Here is a 17,329-nt window from a genome sequence, read left to right on the forward strand (position 1 = left end):
ACTAGGTGGTGCAGTGGATAGAGCACCATCCCTGAAGTCAGGAGGACCTGAGTTCAAATCTAGTCTCAGACACTTAATACTTCCTAACTGTGGGACCCTGGGCAAGTCACTTAACCCTAATTGCCTCAGGGGGAGAAAACATAAGAGAGTATCCTTGCTGTTTTTGTAGATAGTACTAAGCCTGGAAGGATAACTACATTACAGTATAATGTAATCAAGAAGATCCCAAACTATATTAGTAAGCTGAAATCATGAGGAGGAACAGACAAAAAGAAATTCACAAGGAATTAAAGTTTGGGACTTGAGTCCCAAATTGTACCAATTGTACAAATAACGATAAGACCTGACATTTTGAAATACTATAATAACAACAATAACAATAATAACAACAATAAAATAACTAATATTCATATAGCACTTTAAGGATTATAAAGTGCTTTGCAAATATCTCATCACAAGAATTCTACAAGGTAAATGCTATTATTAACCCCATTTTGCAATTGAGGAAACTGAGGCAAACAGAGATTAAGTGACTTGCCTAGCATCATACCGCTAGTAATTATTGGAGGCAGAATTTGAACTTAGGTCTTCCAATTCCAAGTCCAGCTCTCTTAGCCACAGTGCCTCTAGTTATGAGGTTTTCAAAGGACTTTGCATATATTGCTTTATTTGAACTCACAATAACCCAGGAAAGGATTGAAACTATTCATATTCCCATTTTACACATAAGGAAACTGAGGCTCAAAGAGACAAAGTGATTTGTCCAGAACTGCTCAGTTAGTCAATCTCTGAAGCCAGATTTGAATTAGGTGATGTATCTTGCTGCCTCTTGACTAGGGAAAAGGAAAGGCATAGAAAGGAGCTGTTAGTGTTTTTAAAATGTAAACCATTATTATTGAACTTCAGTTCTAAATCCAGGATGAACCAAAAGTCTTTTTTTGTTTGTTTTAGGCTTAAGATTGAAGCAAGATTCTGGGGATATCTTATAGAACAGCAAATAGAGTAGGAGAGAGAGAGAGAAAGAGGGAGACAGAGACAGGGACAGGGATAGAGAGAGACAGAGAGATTTCAAAATTAGGAAGAACTGGGTTCAAATTCCATTGCTGACACATACTGACTGAATGACCTCAAAGTAGTTCACTTCTCAGTTTTATCCAGGTAGAGAGGGTGCAGACCTGAATGGGCAGAGGAAAATTCCTTATTCCAGAGTTGTTACATCAATGAAATCACAGATCTAGGATTAATCTGCACAGTTACTCCTTTTGACCATGTCAATATTTGACTAGATGTTAATGATCTTTAATAAGTAACTATTTATTCAAATATCTAAAGCATAGTAATAAATTCAATTAAATAAATATTTATTAAGTGCTATTATGTGCCAGGCAGGAGGGACCTTAAAAATTATATAATCCCCTTACCTTTTTCATGAGCAAGTTGAAACCCAAAGAACTACCTTAAGATCACACAGATATTAGTATAATTTAATCATAACAGATATAGCACTTTACAAACTTTTAAAATTTAAAACATATAGAATAACAATAGGTTGCAGAGAGGTGATAACCTGCATTGGTGGAAAAGATTGCCCAACCTGGAAGTTTCCCCAAACCAAGGTAATAACAGGAGCAGTCTGTATCCTAACAAAAGGAGGATCTGAAAATGATTACTTTAAATGCAAATATGGTTCTACACTTATCTCCTCTATATTTATATCATTCATTCACCTAACTTAACAGGATAAATCTCCTATTTATGGAAGACGTGATTTGTAATCTTTTGTCAGCCCATTAAATTCCTGGACGTGCAAAGAAATGTGCAGTTATCACAAATGGTGAGAAATTCACATACTTCTACCATCAATCAAAGCAGCTCTACTTCTGTAAATTTCAATAAGTAATGCTGACAATTTAGCATGTTCCTTTTTTTCTGAAAAATGGATTTAAAATTCTTGGGTATAAAAATAGACAATATTATAACTATTAATGAACATGGGGCTTAATCTAATTGCTTTTTGAAATAATAGTCCACATTTGTGTAAGGATCGGAGATTCCAAGATAGGTAGGTAGGTAGATGGATGGATGGATGGATGGGTGGGTGAGCAGATGGATGGATGGAAAGATAAACAGATAGGTGGGTAGATAAGATAAGATAAGATAAGATAAGATAAGATAAGATAAGAGCAGCTAGGTGACGCAGTGGATAGAGCACCAGCCCTGAAGTTGGGAAGACCTGAGTTCAAATGTGACCTCGGACACTTAACACTTACTACTGTGTGACCCTGGGCAAGTTGCTTAATCCCAATTGCCTCAGCAAAAACAAACGAACAAAAAAAAAAATAGATTAGATAGATATAATAGTTGAGAGGATGGAGATGTGGAGATCCCAGCAAAGTTCCCTCTGATTATATTGCTATTACATAGATAGATAGAGAGATAGATAGATAGAGACAGACAGACAGATAGATAGACTTATGGACAGATAGGACAGATAGATGGATGAATAGATAGGTAGATAAGTAGATGGATGTATAGATAGATAGATAGATGGAGAAGTGTGCATTTTCCCTTCTTAGGCCTTAGTTTTCTCATCTGTTAAATGAGCAAGTTGGACAAGACTCCCTCTAAAGACATTTCTAGATCTAAATCTATGATCTAATCTTAACATACAGTAATTCTATGAATACCAGAAAATTCTGCTCTCCACATTCTAGATGTATTTGTATCACTATGAGTTCAAGACTTCCTATGTCTAGTAACCTAAGAAAAGGGGCAATTTTCAAACCTCGTCTATGGGATAAAACTCTACACACAGGATCTAGTGGGACTTCTCTAAGTGTTCAGATCCTGCTGGGGCATTTCAGTACTCTTTGTAGAATATGACAATATTATGAAATGCAACAGCCAGTCATTCTCTGCTTTTTAATCATGAGTCCTTTCTTGCAATTTACTATGTGCAAAATGGTCTGCCACTTAAGAGAAAAAACAAAATTAGAGGAAGTTTCCAAAAAAGATGACTCATTTGTGGCACCTAATTAGAAAGACACAAAAGTGCTGGAATGGGGTGACAGGCTAAATAGGGGCCAGAGATCCTTGCAAGAGTCAATTGTTCAAGAAAGGGAGTGCAGTGGAAAGGAATGTTTTTATAACAGAATTTTGGGAGGAATTTGTGGTAAGGAAAGCTTTATAGGGATGAAGATGAATGAAGAGAAAACTATGTTAAAGTATTGCTGATTTCATTTTGCCATTGAAGAAACGGCAGAATGGGAGCATTGAAGGTGGGATTCAAACCAACGAATTCCAAGTCCAGTGTTCCTTTCATTATACCACACATTACACAGTGCCCCTATTATACCAAAGTATAAAATCTATGAGATAAGATGAGGGATGGATCAGTCCTTTAGGATGTAAAGGAATAGTGAGAGGTTCTTAGAAACATAGATAAGGATCAGATTTTTAAAAGTTTTCACTGCTAAGCCAGGTAATTTGGTTTTTACTAAGTAATGGGGAGCCATGGAATGCTTATGAGGTAGAGACTTGTGTCATTTACAATACATTCTCTAAGTTTTATATAGATATAGATATAGATATAGATATAGATATATATAAACTTCAATACTTCTATTCCTGTACATGCTCCATTCAAATTCAAACTTTGAGTTACCTGTCAGAGACAGAAATAATGTAGTAGGTACAAGAAATATGTTTTAAAACAGAGGTTTTCTAGAACTTCCTAGAGGTCCACAAGTTCCTTTCAAAAAGTCCATGACAGAAAAACTATTTTTATCATAATGCTAAAATATTTTAATTACTAATATAGTACTGTAAATATTTCTATACATAACCCATCTAAACAAATTTGGAGAAGGGTGTTTCTCAGTGATTTTAAGTATATAAAGGGGTCCAGAGGAAAAATGGTTGAGATATTCTGTCTTAGAATATTCAAAAGGTAAAGGCTACAGAATATAAGTATAATTAACTACTAGCTAAAATAAATTTAAAGCAAAAAAAAAGAGAGAAAAGGGTATCTGGGAAGTCTTAGAGCAACGGAAATGATTAACAGTAGAAGAAACCAAATTAGACAGGGAAGACAGAAAAGACTGAAGATACCGAAGCCTAGATGAAGTAATTAACATGTTACCTAAAGTTCATTCACACTAAGCACCATTAAGTCAATCAATATATATGTAAATGACAGATTTTCCCCCTAATTTGTAGTAGTAGTAGTAGTGTAGTTAGTAGTAGTAGTAGTAATAGTAATAATAATAGAAGTACTATTGGTAGTGATAAGGTGGTGGTAGTTGTAGTGTAGTAGTGGTATTAGTATAGTAATAGTAGACATAGTATTGTTAGTTCTAGTAGTAGTAGTAGTAGTATAGTAGTGATAGCAGCATAGTAGTAGTAGTAGTTATAGTAGTAGGAGTAGGAGTAGTAGTAGTAGGAGGAGGAGGAGGAGGAGGAGTGATGGTGGTGATGGTGGTGGTGGTAGTGGTAGTAGTAGTGGTAGTAGTAGTTATAGTAGTAGTAGTGGTAGTGGTAGTAGTAGTAGTAGTAGTAGTAATAGTTGAAGTAGTAGTGGTAGTGGTGGTAGCAGTAGTAGTAGTGGTGGTAGCAGTAGTATTAGTAGTAGTAGTAGTAGTAGTAATAGAAGAAGAAGCAGTATTGGTAGGGGTAGCAGTGTAGTAGGAGTAGGAATAGTAGTGGTCATAGTGGTGATGGAGGTGATAGGAGTAGTAAAAGCATTTATAAAAGCACTTTAAGATTTGTGAAGCATTTTATAAATATCTCATGTGATCTTCACAATAATCCTGGGAGACAAGTGCTATTATTATCCTCATTTTACAGCTGAAACTGAGGCAGGCAGATGTTAAGTAACTTGGCTATAATCACATAGCTAGCAAGTATCTTAGATATGATTTGATTTCACGTCTTTCTCCTGGTCCAAAACACTATTCACTGTGCCCTTCCTTATCACAAATTAATACTTTTTTTAAGTGACTCCATGTCACTTAAGTGACTTATCAAGATCACGAAGTATGATCAGAAGATCAGAGATTTGGGGCTTAAAGGTATTTTATGAGCTATGAAGGGCAACTTCTTCCCTTTGCAGATGAAGAACTGAAACCCAGAGAGGTTGCAAACTGCCAATTATTCAAGTAGCTATTAAGGAGCAAAATCAGAATTTGAACTTAGATCCTTTCACTCCAAGCCCAGCACTCCTTTCAATGGTACCATACTATGAACAGCCAAAGTGGGAAATGAGTCCCTTGAATCCCAATCTGACAGGCAGTCTTTACACAAGGAAACTTGGATCATAGAATGATAATACTGCATTGAATTGCCTACAAACTACATTTAGACACAAATGCTAGATTAAATTTTCTCTTATAACCAATCATTTACCCACCCAAACTCAAGCTCTTTACTAGAAAATCCCTCCCAGGAACAATAGCAAATAAAGCCTCATAGACATTTATCTTTTTTAGGTACTTAATATTGCAATAGACAACTCAGATAATTAAAGGCCAGAATATGCTCAGAGAGTTTGTAGATAGCTTGCCAAAGTTGTGATTGCTAACGAGGACCATATTTTGGTCAAAATGCAACCATCCCATATTTTGGCAGAAAAGAAAGTCAGCCTTCCCTCATTCTTCTCTTGAAAACAGCTGCTATTTGAAGGACCACATCTTTGCGAATTTTGGAGAACAAGGAACTGATCCAGAACAACTCAATCTCACAACTCTAAGTTCTCCCTGCCCTTCCCAAAATCAACTCCTTGCAATTGTCTTCAGGAAAGAACAAGATGGCTGTTACTTCTCTAGTGATTAATAATACTGAATTACTAGCCTTGTATTTCAAATTACTCCTTTTATTCAGAAGTTGTTTCTACGAAACACAAACTTCTCTTATGAAATTTGAGTTCATTTCCTCTATGTCCTTCTGGGAAATGAAAAACAGTTGGTCAGCATTCTTCTTGTAAGAGCTATTTAACTTGATTTTAGAAGGTTATTCAGTTGGTCTTTACTATACTTTTTTTTTTAAAAAAGTATCCGATCCCAATATGGCTAAAGAACACTGAATATGGAATCTCCCCATTCCAGTCCATCCTTCACTCAGTGATCATTTTCCAAGACAAGTCTGACCATCCCTCTCACTACCCTTTTTCTTTAATAAGCTCCCTTGACTGCCTATTTCCTCCAGAATTAAATAGGAAAATCCTCTTTGGTTTTTAAAGTCCTCCACCTGCTCTTTTCTGTGCTCTTACAGCTTCATGCCTTTTCCATACTCTATAATCTAACACTATCTTTGTTGTTCCTCTCTTCATCTTCCTTTCCGTTGCACTGATTGTAGCTCATACCTGCTATGTGCTTCCTCTTTACCCCTACCTTCTCAAGATAGCTCAAAACCCATTTCCTTAGAGACTTTCACCATACTCCCCTGCTAGAACCTTTCAATTTATATCCCTTGTGTACTGTATTGAACTGTATATATCTTGCATGTATCTAACTGTTTACTTGTTGTCCATTATCACTGGAGTCACTACTTTATATTAAGAAGATGGGGCTACAGAGAAAGAACTCTGGGAGATGACTAAAAACCATTACATTGAATTCCCAATCCCTATATTTATGCCCACCTGCATTTTCTATTTCCTTCACAAGCTAATTGTACAATATGTCAGAGTCTGATTCTTTTTGTACAGCAAAAAAACGGTTTGGTCATGTATACTTATTGTGTAGATACACAATTTATATTTATATTTTAATTTATATATAATTTAATAATATTTTAATATATTTAACATCTACTGGTTATCCTGCCATCTGGGGGAGGGGGCGGGGGGTAAGAGGTGAAAAATTGGAACAAGAGGTTTGGCAATTGTTAATGCTGTAAAGTTACCCATGCATATAACCTGTAAATAAAAGGCTATTAAATAAAAATTAAAAAAAAAAAGAGGATTGGGCTAGAGCTCAGATGACTCCTATTCTCCCTTTATTTCTTTTAATTTTGGCCCAGAATCCCTTCTTTTCCCATCAACTTCCTGACTCAGTGCCCAATCCACCCTATCACCTGGAGCTTCCTCTTAGCCAAGGATCACTGGTAAGTTCATGCCCTTCATCTGCCAGGCTGATTTGGGAAGCTTTACTCCAGATGCAACATCCATGTGGAACAGAGCACAGGCTCTGTTTACTCCTTCCATCACCCATCCTTCTTCTCTCCCATTCAGTTCTCACCTCCACCAAGAAAAGCAAGCTCATTGAACCTTCTGAAGTTCTGTTTCCCCATCCCCTCCCCACTTTCTTATGACCAGTCTTTTACCTATCTAAACTAAAGCCCTTTCCTAGGAACAATAGCAAATAAATTTCCATGGACATTTATTTTATTCTAATCAAAAGAGGTAGTCAGATGATGGGAGAGAGCTTTATAACCTTGGGTAAGTCACAATCTCTTTGGGTTTCAGTTTCCCTATATGTAAAACATGAAAAACAGAGGATGTGGAATCTAGGCTCTGTTACTCAAAAGTAGCAGATTTTGGAGACTTAATTCACTTCTTTGTGTATCAATTTCCTTATTTATTACTTATCCTAGTTTTCCTTATTTTGAAGTCTTATAATTATAATAATAAACAACTAAATAATAACTTCCGTATAGCCCCACAAAGGTTATAAACAATATACTTACAACAAGTTTTAAAACAGTATGAATGTCTGGGCTTTGAAATGTAACAGGTCTTAAAATTCAGCTAGCTCACCCATCACATTTTATAGATGAGGAAACTGAGGTTGAATGATTTGCTTTGGGATCCCCAGCCAGTGTCAGAGTCTAGACCGAAATCCAGTCCTTCTCTACTAATGGGAGTTTTCCCGCTACATCTGGCTGCCAGTCAGCAATGAACTCTTTGCAGCTATAACAATGTGGAAGTCTGTGAACTCATCCCTCCAACATGTTCAAAGAGCAGATATCCCTGGGACACGCTCACTCCAGTGACCCCCTTCCCTTACCCAAGCCATGTAAGACTTACCTAGCAGCTGAGAAGCACCACAAGTGAGAGAGAGGAAGACCAAGAACAACGAGACCTTCATGGTCAATAGTTCATTCTTTTCTTCTGAGGAAGCAGGGTAAAAGAAAGTAAAAAAGATGCCTAAAGTCTGAAACCAAAGTCACCTTAATGGGATAGATGGTGACAACCACTTCCTCCCAGCTCCTTCCCTTCTCAGAACAGCCTGTCAGAGAAAAAATTGCGGGGTTTGCTCTGACTTTTAAAGAGCTAGTGAATTGAGGGGAAACCTCCAATAAGGAGATATCCTGTCACATGAGGATGTTTGGAAAAACAGGAATTCAGTTACAACTTTGCTTTGTAAGCTAACTTCTGAGAAGCATAGATACAGAGGAATAGAAGGAGAAAACTGAGAGAAAGACAGATGCAGGAGGAGAAAGATAAGGTGGAGAAATGAAGAGAGAGGTGGGAGGAGGGCTGAAGGTTTGGGAGAGTTATAGGGAGAAAAGAGAATAAGGGGAAAGGAAAGAAGATGAGAAGAGAGGTGAGGAAATAGAGATGTAGAGAGAAAAGAGAGGTAGAGGTGAAAGAGGAAAAGAGAAGGAAAAGAGGGGAGAATGAAAGAATTAAAGACCAAAATATGAGGGAAAAGAGAAAAAGAGGAGAGGACAGGAGAAGGGGAAATATGTGACCAGCAAAAGGCAGAGGCAAAGAGAGACAGAGATAGAGAAAACAGATATACACAGAGAAAGACAGACAGATGTATAGATATATAGAAAGAGAGATACAGAAAGAGGGAGAGAGAGACGGAGACAGAAAGACAGAGAAAGACCAAGACCAAGACAGACAGAAAGAGAAGGGGAAAGAGGGAAAGAAAGGAGAGAGAGAGAGAGAGAGAGAGAGAGAGAGAGAGAGAGAGAAACAGAGAGAGAGAGAAACAGAGAGACAGTCAGACAAACAGAGAGAGAAACAGAGACAGACAGAGAGAGAGAGAGACAGAGAGAAGGGGGAGAGAAAAGACAGAGAGAGGGAGAGAGGAAAAAGACAGAGACAAAGAGGGAGACAGAAAAGCAGAGACAGAGACAGAAAAAAACAGACATACACAGAGAAAGACACAGAGAGGGAGAGCTACAGAGACAGACAGACAGATAAGAGACCGAGACCAAAACGGGGAATGGGAGAAGAGACAGAAAGGCAGAGGGAGAGAGAGAGGGAGAGAGAGAAAGAGAGACACAGAGACAGAGAGACAAAAAAAACAGAAAGCAGAGACAGAGACAGACAGAGAGGGAAATAAGAGAGACACAGAGAGAAAAATAAATAAACAGACAAAGACACAGACACACACACAGACACATGGAGAAGCTAATGTAACAATTTCAAGAGAGAAAAGTGATTGGAAAAGTGAAAAGGAAAGAATGTAAGGGAAACATGAATAAAAGATGAAAAAATTGGGAAGAAGTCAAGAAGGCAGGGGTGAAACTAAAATGAAAAAGGGGAACAACCAAGGGAGACAGATGGGCAGATAGAGGTATTGGGGTATCAAAACCCCCACTCTTGTATAGCAGGGGAGGAGGCAGTTCCTTGAGGTGTCAAACTCAGGTGTGTTCTAGAGCGAATCTAGGGTCAAACCAAAAAATGTCAAGTACTTCCGCTGTATTAGAAGTGTTAGGAGTAACATGCACTAGAGAGGGGATGGAGAGGTGGGCAAAGAGGAACTCTGACCACGAAATACATTAGGAGTCAACCCCAAAGTATTCCAGATGTTTTGCAGGTTCCGTGTTTGTCTCACAATTTTCTAAGTTTATGAAACGAAGTATCCATGCTGCCTTCTTTTTCCTCTCCTCCTTCCCTGTCTTCTCTTGCTGTCTCTTTCTTTTTCTATTGGAAGGACTCTGATAAAAGTTTATGCTTTTCTCTGGCAGAAAATAAGCAAATTTGAATAAAATTGGGTTTTAGGGGTAAAAGGAAGAAGAGGAAGTATAAGTAAGTACAAGAAAACATGCTGAGGTGAAAAACCAAAGATGATTCAAGAAGGACCTCAGAATGCCTTTCACATTTAAAATAAGTAGGTGCTCTCCCTTGTGTTGGGGAGGGGCAGGGGATCTCTCAGATAACGACATGTATTCATTTCATCCTGCTTCCACTGAAGAAAGGTCAGCAAATTTTTGTGTTTAAAAAAGTTCTATCATAAAATACAATGCGAATCCCGAAACTTTGTTGTGCTATTTTTTAAAATAAAAGTAAAAAATGGATTATCTAATTTTTTTTGTTTTTTTCCCAAAGCAGATAATGAAAATGGTTAACACTACAAATGTTAGAAATATAGCCAAGAAGAATAATGAAAAATATTTTAGCTTTTGTGCATGTGTTATTAAGTACACACTTATCTTTGCAGTAATATTATAAAACTTTCCTGCTTCACAAAAAATGAAAGTTTCTTCAATAAATTAATTTGTTGGTCTTTCAGATTTTTGAATATTACAAAATTAAGTTTTTACTGACAGCCAAGAAAGAAATGGTTTAAAAGACAAGATAGAATGGATATGTTTCTTTCTTTGAGAGCCAGTGCTTGACTGAAGAAAAAAGACTGAGATGAACTTGGGCAGAACAAAAATGACCCCATTCTTGCCTGTCAAGTTTTAATTGTAAAGTTTTTCAGGCATATTAGCAAAATTATTCTCTTAAAAAATATATGTTGACCTTGAATGATGAGCTATTTTATCTCTATCTTAATCTGAGTAGTTCCTTTGAATATGTCAAGACCAAGAAAGCAACTGAACAGGCAAATGGCAGAAGCAGTAAGAATTTACTTCTAATGTTTGCCTCTGTAAAGTTTCCCCCATTTACATTTGCATTTACAACAAAAACTTTAAAATAGTGAGCAACCTTGAACTTTAGAGCTAATTAGTGATTATTAAACAAATTGTCATTGCCTATTTATAGCCTAATTTGAAGAGATAAAGATTTGGAAAATATACAAGACAAGTCACCATAAATTAGGATGAGGTCTTTCACCAGAGGGAATCTAGCTCTGTTCCAGGAAGTTATTGAAAGGCAAAACTAAGCAAAAAAGTTCTCATGCTGGGTTGGCCCTTTTCTCCTACCACCTTCCTAGAAGATGCAAACCTGAACTGTTGGTAATGTAGCAGCAACTGTCCACCAATCACTAGCTCTGAGGATGAGGAAGAATCCTACACTGAAGGCAGGCAGAATCCACTGCTATATCCTGCCGTGACTATGCTCATAACAAAGGATCTTCCCCCCAAAAAAAGTTTCATATAATTTGGCCCCCTGGTTGTCAGTTTTTTTACATCTTACTCCTCTCCATGACTTGCAAAATCCTCCATCTCTCAACTCTGGGAAATTTAAAAAGTGTTCTCCCATTTAAATATTTTTTACATTTTTATTTAAAGTTTTGAGTTCCCAGTTCCCTTTTCTCTTCTCCCTTAGTGAGAAATTAAGCAATCAGATGTAAGTTATATACGTGCAATTATGTAAAACTTTTGTATATTAGTTATTTTGTATAAGAAGACTCAAATAAAAGAGAAAAAAGAAAGGAAAGGGAAGAAAGAAAGAAAGAAAGAAAGAAAGAAAGAAAGAAAGAAAGAAAGAAAGAAAGAAAGAAAGGAAGAAAGAAAGAAAAAGAAAGAAAGAAAGAAAGAAGCAGTCTGTATTCAAAAAATATCATTTCTTTCTCTAGAGGTACATAATGTCCTTTGGGATTGTCTTGGATCTTTATATTGCTGAGAATAGCTAATCATTCACATTTTTTCATTGTATAATATACTATTATGGGTACAAAATTCTATTGCTTCTGTTCATTTCATTTTGCATCAGATTATCTAGATTTTTCTGAAATCATCTTGCTTATCATTTCTTGTAGCCAAATAATAATCCATTACAAGCGTATACCACAGCTTATTTAGCCTTTCTCCAATTGATAGACATGCCTATTTCCAATTCTTAGCCACCACAAAAAGAACTGCTATAAATGTTTTTGTACAAATAGGTTCCTCTTCCCTTTTTAGATGTCTTTGGGATATAAATCTAGCAGTGATACTACTGGATCAAAGACCATGCACAGTTTGATTGACCTTTGGCACAGTTCCAAATAGTTCTCCAAAATGATTGCAATCCATTCACAACTTTACCAAGAATTCAATAGTGTCCCAGTTTTCCATCATCCAACATTTTCCTTTTTTGTCCTATTAGCCAATCTGATAGGTATAAAGTGTTACCTCAGAATTGTTCTAATTTGCATTTCTCTAAACAACAGTGATTTAGAGTATTTTTTCATATGACTATCGCTAGCTTTGATTTCTTTGTCTAAAAGCTATTGCTCATATCCTTTGACCACATATTGGGGAATGACTTATATTTTTATAAATATGACTTGGTTCACTACAGATATGAGAAATGAAGAGAGACTTGTTGCAATTTCCTTCCCCCTCCCCCAGTTTTTGGTTTTCTTTATAATTTTGTTTGTGCAAAACCTTTTTAATTTTATGTAATCACAATTATCTACTTTACCTTTTGTTATGTTATCCATATCTTCTTTGGTGCTAAAATCTGATGGATAAACTATTCCATGTTCTCTCAATTTGCTTATGGTATCACCCTTTAGGTGTTAATAGCATCCTCATGTTGACCTTATCTTCATATACACTGAGAAATTTTGGTCTATACTTAGTTTCTGCTATATTGTTTTCCAGTTTTCCAAGCACTTTTTACCAAATAATGAATTTTTGTTCCAAAATCTGGGATTTGAGGGTTTATTTTATAATAGATCAGGGCTTCTTAACTTTTTCACCTGAGAAATTTTTATGTGACCTTGGGTATACAGGTATATAAAATAGGTATACAAATCAACCATTTACTGATAGTAAATCATAATTTCATGACCACCCCCATTCAGTCATGCAACCCATATAGAATCTCAACCTACAATTTAAGAAGCTTTGTAATTAGATTTCTATGATCATTTACTATAACGTGATTTGTACCTAATCCATTCCACTGATGCTGTGGTCTATTTCTTAGCCAATAAGATTATTTTGTTAATTTGTTCATTATAATACAGTTTGAGATCTGGTTTAGCTAGATCACTTTCTTTCCGTTTTTTTCATTGATTCCCTTAATATCCTTGAGCTTTTGTTCTTACAGATGAATTTTATTATTTTTTCTAGCTCAATAAAATAATTTTTGATAGTTTGGTATGGCATTGAATAAATAAAGTAGAATTGGCTCAGCATAGCCACAAGCAATTAATATTTTTCCATTTGTTTAGATCTGACTTTATTTATGTGAAAAGGTTTTTTAATAGTTGTGTTCATATAGTTTTGTTTCCTCATTGCCTATTCTAATCCCTTTAATTTCTGTTTCTTCTTTTAATGTTATAGCTAACATTTTTTGTTCGATATTAAATAACAGAGTGACAATGTGCATTTTTGCTTCACCCCTGATTGTATTGGGAAGGTTTAGTTTATCCTCATTACCAATAATTCTTGCGGATAGTTTTAGATAAATATTTACTTATCATTTTAAGAAAAGCTCCATTTATTCTTATCTCCCTAGTGTTATATATATATAGTATATATATATATATATATGGTATATAGGAATATATGCTGTCTTTTATTCAAAGCTTTTTCTGCTTCTTTTGAGATAGTTATATAATTTCCATTAGTTTTGTTATTGCTATGGTCAATTATATTGATAGTTTTCCTAATATTGAACTAGCCCTGAATTCCTGGTATAAATAGCACCTGATATGATCCTTGTGATATATTGGGGTAATAATCTCTTTGCTAGTATTTTATTTTATTTAAAATTTTGTATCAATATTAATTAAATTCATCTGTAATTTTCTTTCTCTGTTTTGGCTTTTCTTGAATAGGTATCAACACAATATAAAGAAATTTAGTAGGAATCCAAATTTTTTTTCAAATATTTTACATAATATTGGTATTGTTCTTTAAATGTCTTTATAAAATTTTATAAATTTTGCTTATGAATCTATTCAGTCCTGGAGATTTTTTCTTAGGAAGTTCATTAATGCCTTGTTCAATTCTTTTTTTCTAAGATTGGGTTACTTAAGTAGATATTCATCCATTTCATTTAGATTGTCAAATTCATTAACATATAATTGGGCAAAATAATTCCTAACAATTGTCTTAATATCTTCTTCATTGGTGTCAAAATCATCCCTTTCATTTTTTATACTAGTATTTTGGTTTTATTCCTTCCTTTTTTAAAATCAAATTAACCAGTGGTTTATCTTTTGTTTTGTTTTGTTTTGTTTTTTGTTTTTCATAAAACCAGTTTCTTTATTAGTTCAATAGTTTTCTTATTTTCAAATTTACTAATCTCTCTTTTGATTTTCAGGATTTCTTAATTAGTATTTTAATTAGGGATTTGTTCTTTTTTTAGCTTTTTTGGTTGCATTCCCAATTCACTGTTTTTCTCTATTTTATTGATGCAAACAATTAGAGATATACAATTCCTCAAGTACATTTAGTATTGATATGACTTCATTGTCTATGGTATCTTTCAGCAAGATATAGTTTCTTTTCTTATCTCTTCTAGTTAGACCTATTTTTGCTTTAGCTTTGTCTGAGATCATAATTCTTAACCTTGCTTTTTTGCTTCAGTTGAATCATAACAATTCTGCTCCGGCTCTTTATCTTTGTATATCTCTCTGTTTCAAAAGTGTTTCCTGTAGAGAACATTTCCATTTTATAAGTGAATTTATCCCATTCACATTTATAGTTGTGATAACTGTGAATTTCCCTCCATGCTGTTTTCCCCTTCATTTATGCCTCCCACTCTCTTACCCCCCACCTTTTCTACTCACAAGTGTTTTATTTCTGATCACTCTACCCTCCCTTTTATCAATTCCCTCTTCTTCTTCTATTATTCCTTCCCCTTTTTACTTTCTTATAGAAGATAGATTTCCTTATCAGAATAAGCATCTTATTCCCTCTTTGAATCAATTTTGAGAGTAAGTTTAAGATTTGTCTCTATCACCACCACCTATCATCTATTCCACTATAGTATCTCTTTCATGCCTCTTTTATGTGAGATAATTTATCCCTTTCAATCTCTGTCCCCTTTTTCTTCTGGCATAATTTTCTTTCTCACTGCTCTAGTTTGCTTTTTTATGATCATGCCATCAAAGTCACCTTCTGTTTATATATACTCTTTCTAACTGCTCTTATAGTAATAAAGTTGTTTAGATTTGCAAATATTATCTTGTCACACAGAAATACAAACCGTTTAACCTTATTGAGTTTCTTATGATTTCTTTTTTATTTTGTTGTTGTTGTTGTTGTTGTTTTAACGTTTTTATGTTTCCCTCAAGTCTTGTATGTGGAGGTCAATTTTTTTTCTTTTGAGCGCTGGCCTTTTAATTAGGAATTGAAACTTTTTTATTTCATTAAATATCTATTTTTCCCCCTGAAAGATTATATTCAATTGTGCTGGATAGGTGATTCTTGATTGTAGTCCTAACTTCTTTGCTTTCTGGTATATTATATTCCAAGTCTTCCAGTTCTTTAATGTAGAAGCTGCCAAGTCCTGTGTGATCCTGGCTGTGGCTCTATGATATTTAAATTGTTTTCTTTCTGGCTGCTTGCAGTATTTTCACCTTAATCTGTGAACTCTGAAATTTGACTATTATGTTACTAGAAGTTTTCATTTGGGGATCTCTTTCAGGTAGTAATTGGTGGATTCATTCCATTTCTATTTTGCCCTCTGGTTCTACTATATCAGGGCAAATTTTTTTGATAAACTTTTGAAAGAGATTGTCCAGACTATTGTAATTTTGGTTTGGGGGGATTTTTTTATCATGGCTTCTCTTCACTGACCAAGAAGTGGATAAAAATTAATTCAACTCAGAGAAAGATGACCTTGATGAGTGACAATCCATCATCATTGGAAATTATTTTGGCTGAAGAAACTCTTTCTTCAGGCCTAATCTATTGTCCCTTACTTCATGTGTTAGGGAATCCAATGATTCCTGAAAGTTTTGACTCCCAACAACAGAATTCAGGAATATTTTGGATTGTAGCTATTACAGCTGACAATCCTATGCTCACTATTTATGTAAACTAGACAACCATTAGCTCATCAATTCCATTAAATTAACACCTTTTCAAGTATACTTCTCCAAAGTTCTGCCCTCTACAAAACAGTCCAGTAAATCTTCTATTATCTCTTTCCTAGACCTATTTTCTAGGACAGTTATTTTTTCAATGAAAAATTCACATTTTCTTCTTTTTTGCTTTTTTTTTGGTTTTGTTTTATCATATCTTAATGCCTCATAGAGTCATTACACTTTGATTTGCTTAATTCTAATTTTTAAGGAATTATTTTCTTCACCTTGTTTTGTACTTTCTTTTCCACTTGACCAATTCTATTTTTAGGAAGTTATTTTTCTCAGTAAATTTTTGTATGTTTTTCCATGCTCTTGACTGCTTCTTGACTGCATTATTCTGATTTCTTTTTTCCTCTATTTATCCTAATTTGCTTTTTAAAATCCTCTTTAAGATCTTTCTGGAATTCTTTTTAGGTCTGAGACCAAATTACAATTTGCTTTGGGGCTTCACATTTTGACACTATTGTCTTCCTCTAAGTTTATACCTTGATGCTTCCCATCACTATAGTAACTTTCGATAGCAAGCTCATTTTCGTTTTCTGCTCATTTTTTCTGCCTTCTTTCCTGCCTTGATGGTCCTTCACTGTCCCAAGCTTTTTGTGTTGGGGTTTCACTGGGCTTTAGGGCTTAGCTGCTTATTTTCTTTGGAGGGCAGACATTCCTTCTGGCACCCCTGTTGGTCTCTTCCAGTGTGAGGGTTAGTTGTTGGCCTGGGCCAGGGTTGGGGTCTTGCTGATGGGTTGCTGTGGAAACCGGATGTCTCTGGTGGTAGGCCCTGGTGGCCAGCCCGAGTCAGGGTTTCATGGCCAGCCAGCACTGGGAGCAAGGTCTCCCGATGGCTTGTGCTGGGGTAGGGTCTCTAGGGCGGGACACAAATTGCTCACTCACTTAGAAGGCTGCTGGATTGCAGGAGGGCAGAAGGGTCAGTAGTGGCCTGTCCCAGGCTTGGAGCCTTGCTGCAGGCCCCATGCTGTGAGACTGGCTCCTGTACTTAGCTCCCCTCCGCCCCGGGGAGACAGTCCTATCTAACTGATAAACTGCTTCTCTGCTCCTAGACCAATTCTGAGGTAGTGTTTTTAGTTGTTTGTAGGGGAATTTTGGGAGGGCTTCAGAGGATTCCTTTCTCCCTTTGCCATCTTTGCACCAAAAGTCCAACTCTGGGCATTTTTTAATGG

The 17,329-nt window shown here is 35.6% G+C and overlaps 1 protein-coding gene across 1 annotated transcript in view; it reads right to left on the reverse strand.

The window, feature by feature from the left end:
- MRC1 (mannose receptor C-type 1) overlaps positions 1-8,274 on the reverse strand; it is a 106,213-nt gene extending 97,939 nt beyond the window's left edge. Inside the window, exon 1 of the mRNA XM_012551262.3 lies at positions 8,024-8,274. Coding sequence (XP_012406716.1) covers positions 8,024-8,084 — 61 coding nt within the window. The 5' untranslated portion in view covers positions 8,085-8,274. The remainder of the gene's footprint in view (positions 1-8,023) is intronic.
- Between the last annotated feature and the right edge of the window lie 9,055 nt (positions 8,275-17,329).

Source organism: Sarcophilus harrisii, chromosome 5 (assembly GCF_902635505.1).
Source record: "Sarcophilus harrisii chromosome 5, mSarHar1.11, whole genome shotgun sequence".
Taxonomy (NCBI): domain Eukaryota; kingdom Metazoa; phylum Chordata; class Mammalia; order Dasyuromorphia; family Dasyuridae; genus Sarcophilus; species Sarcophilus harrisii.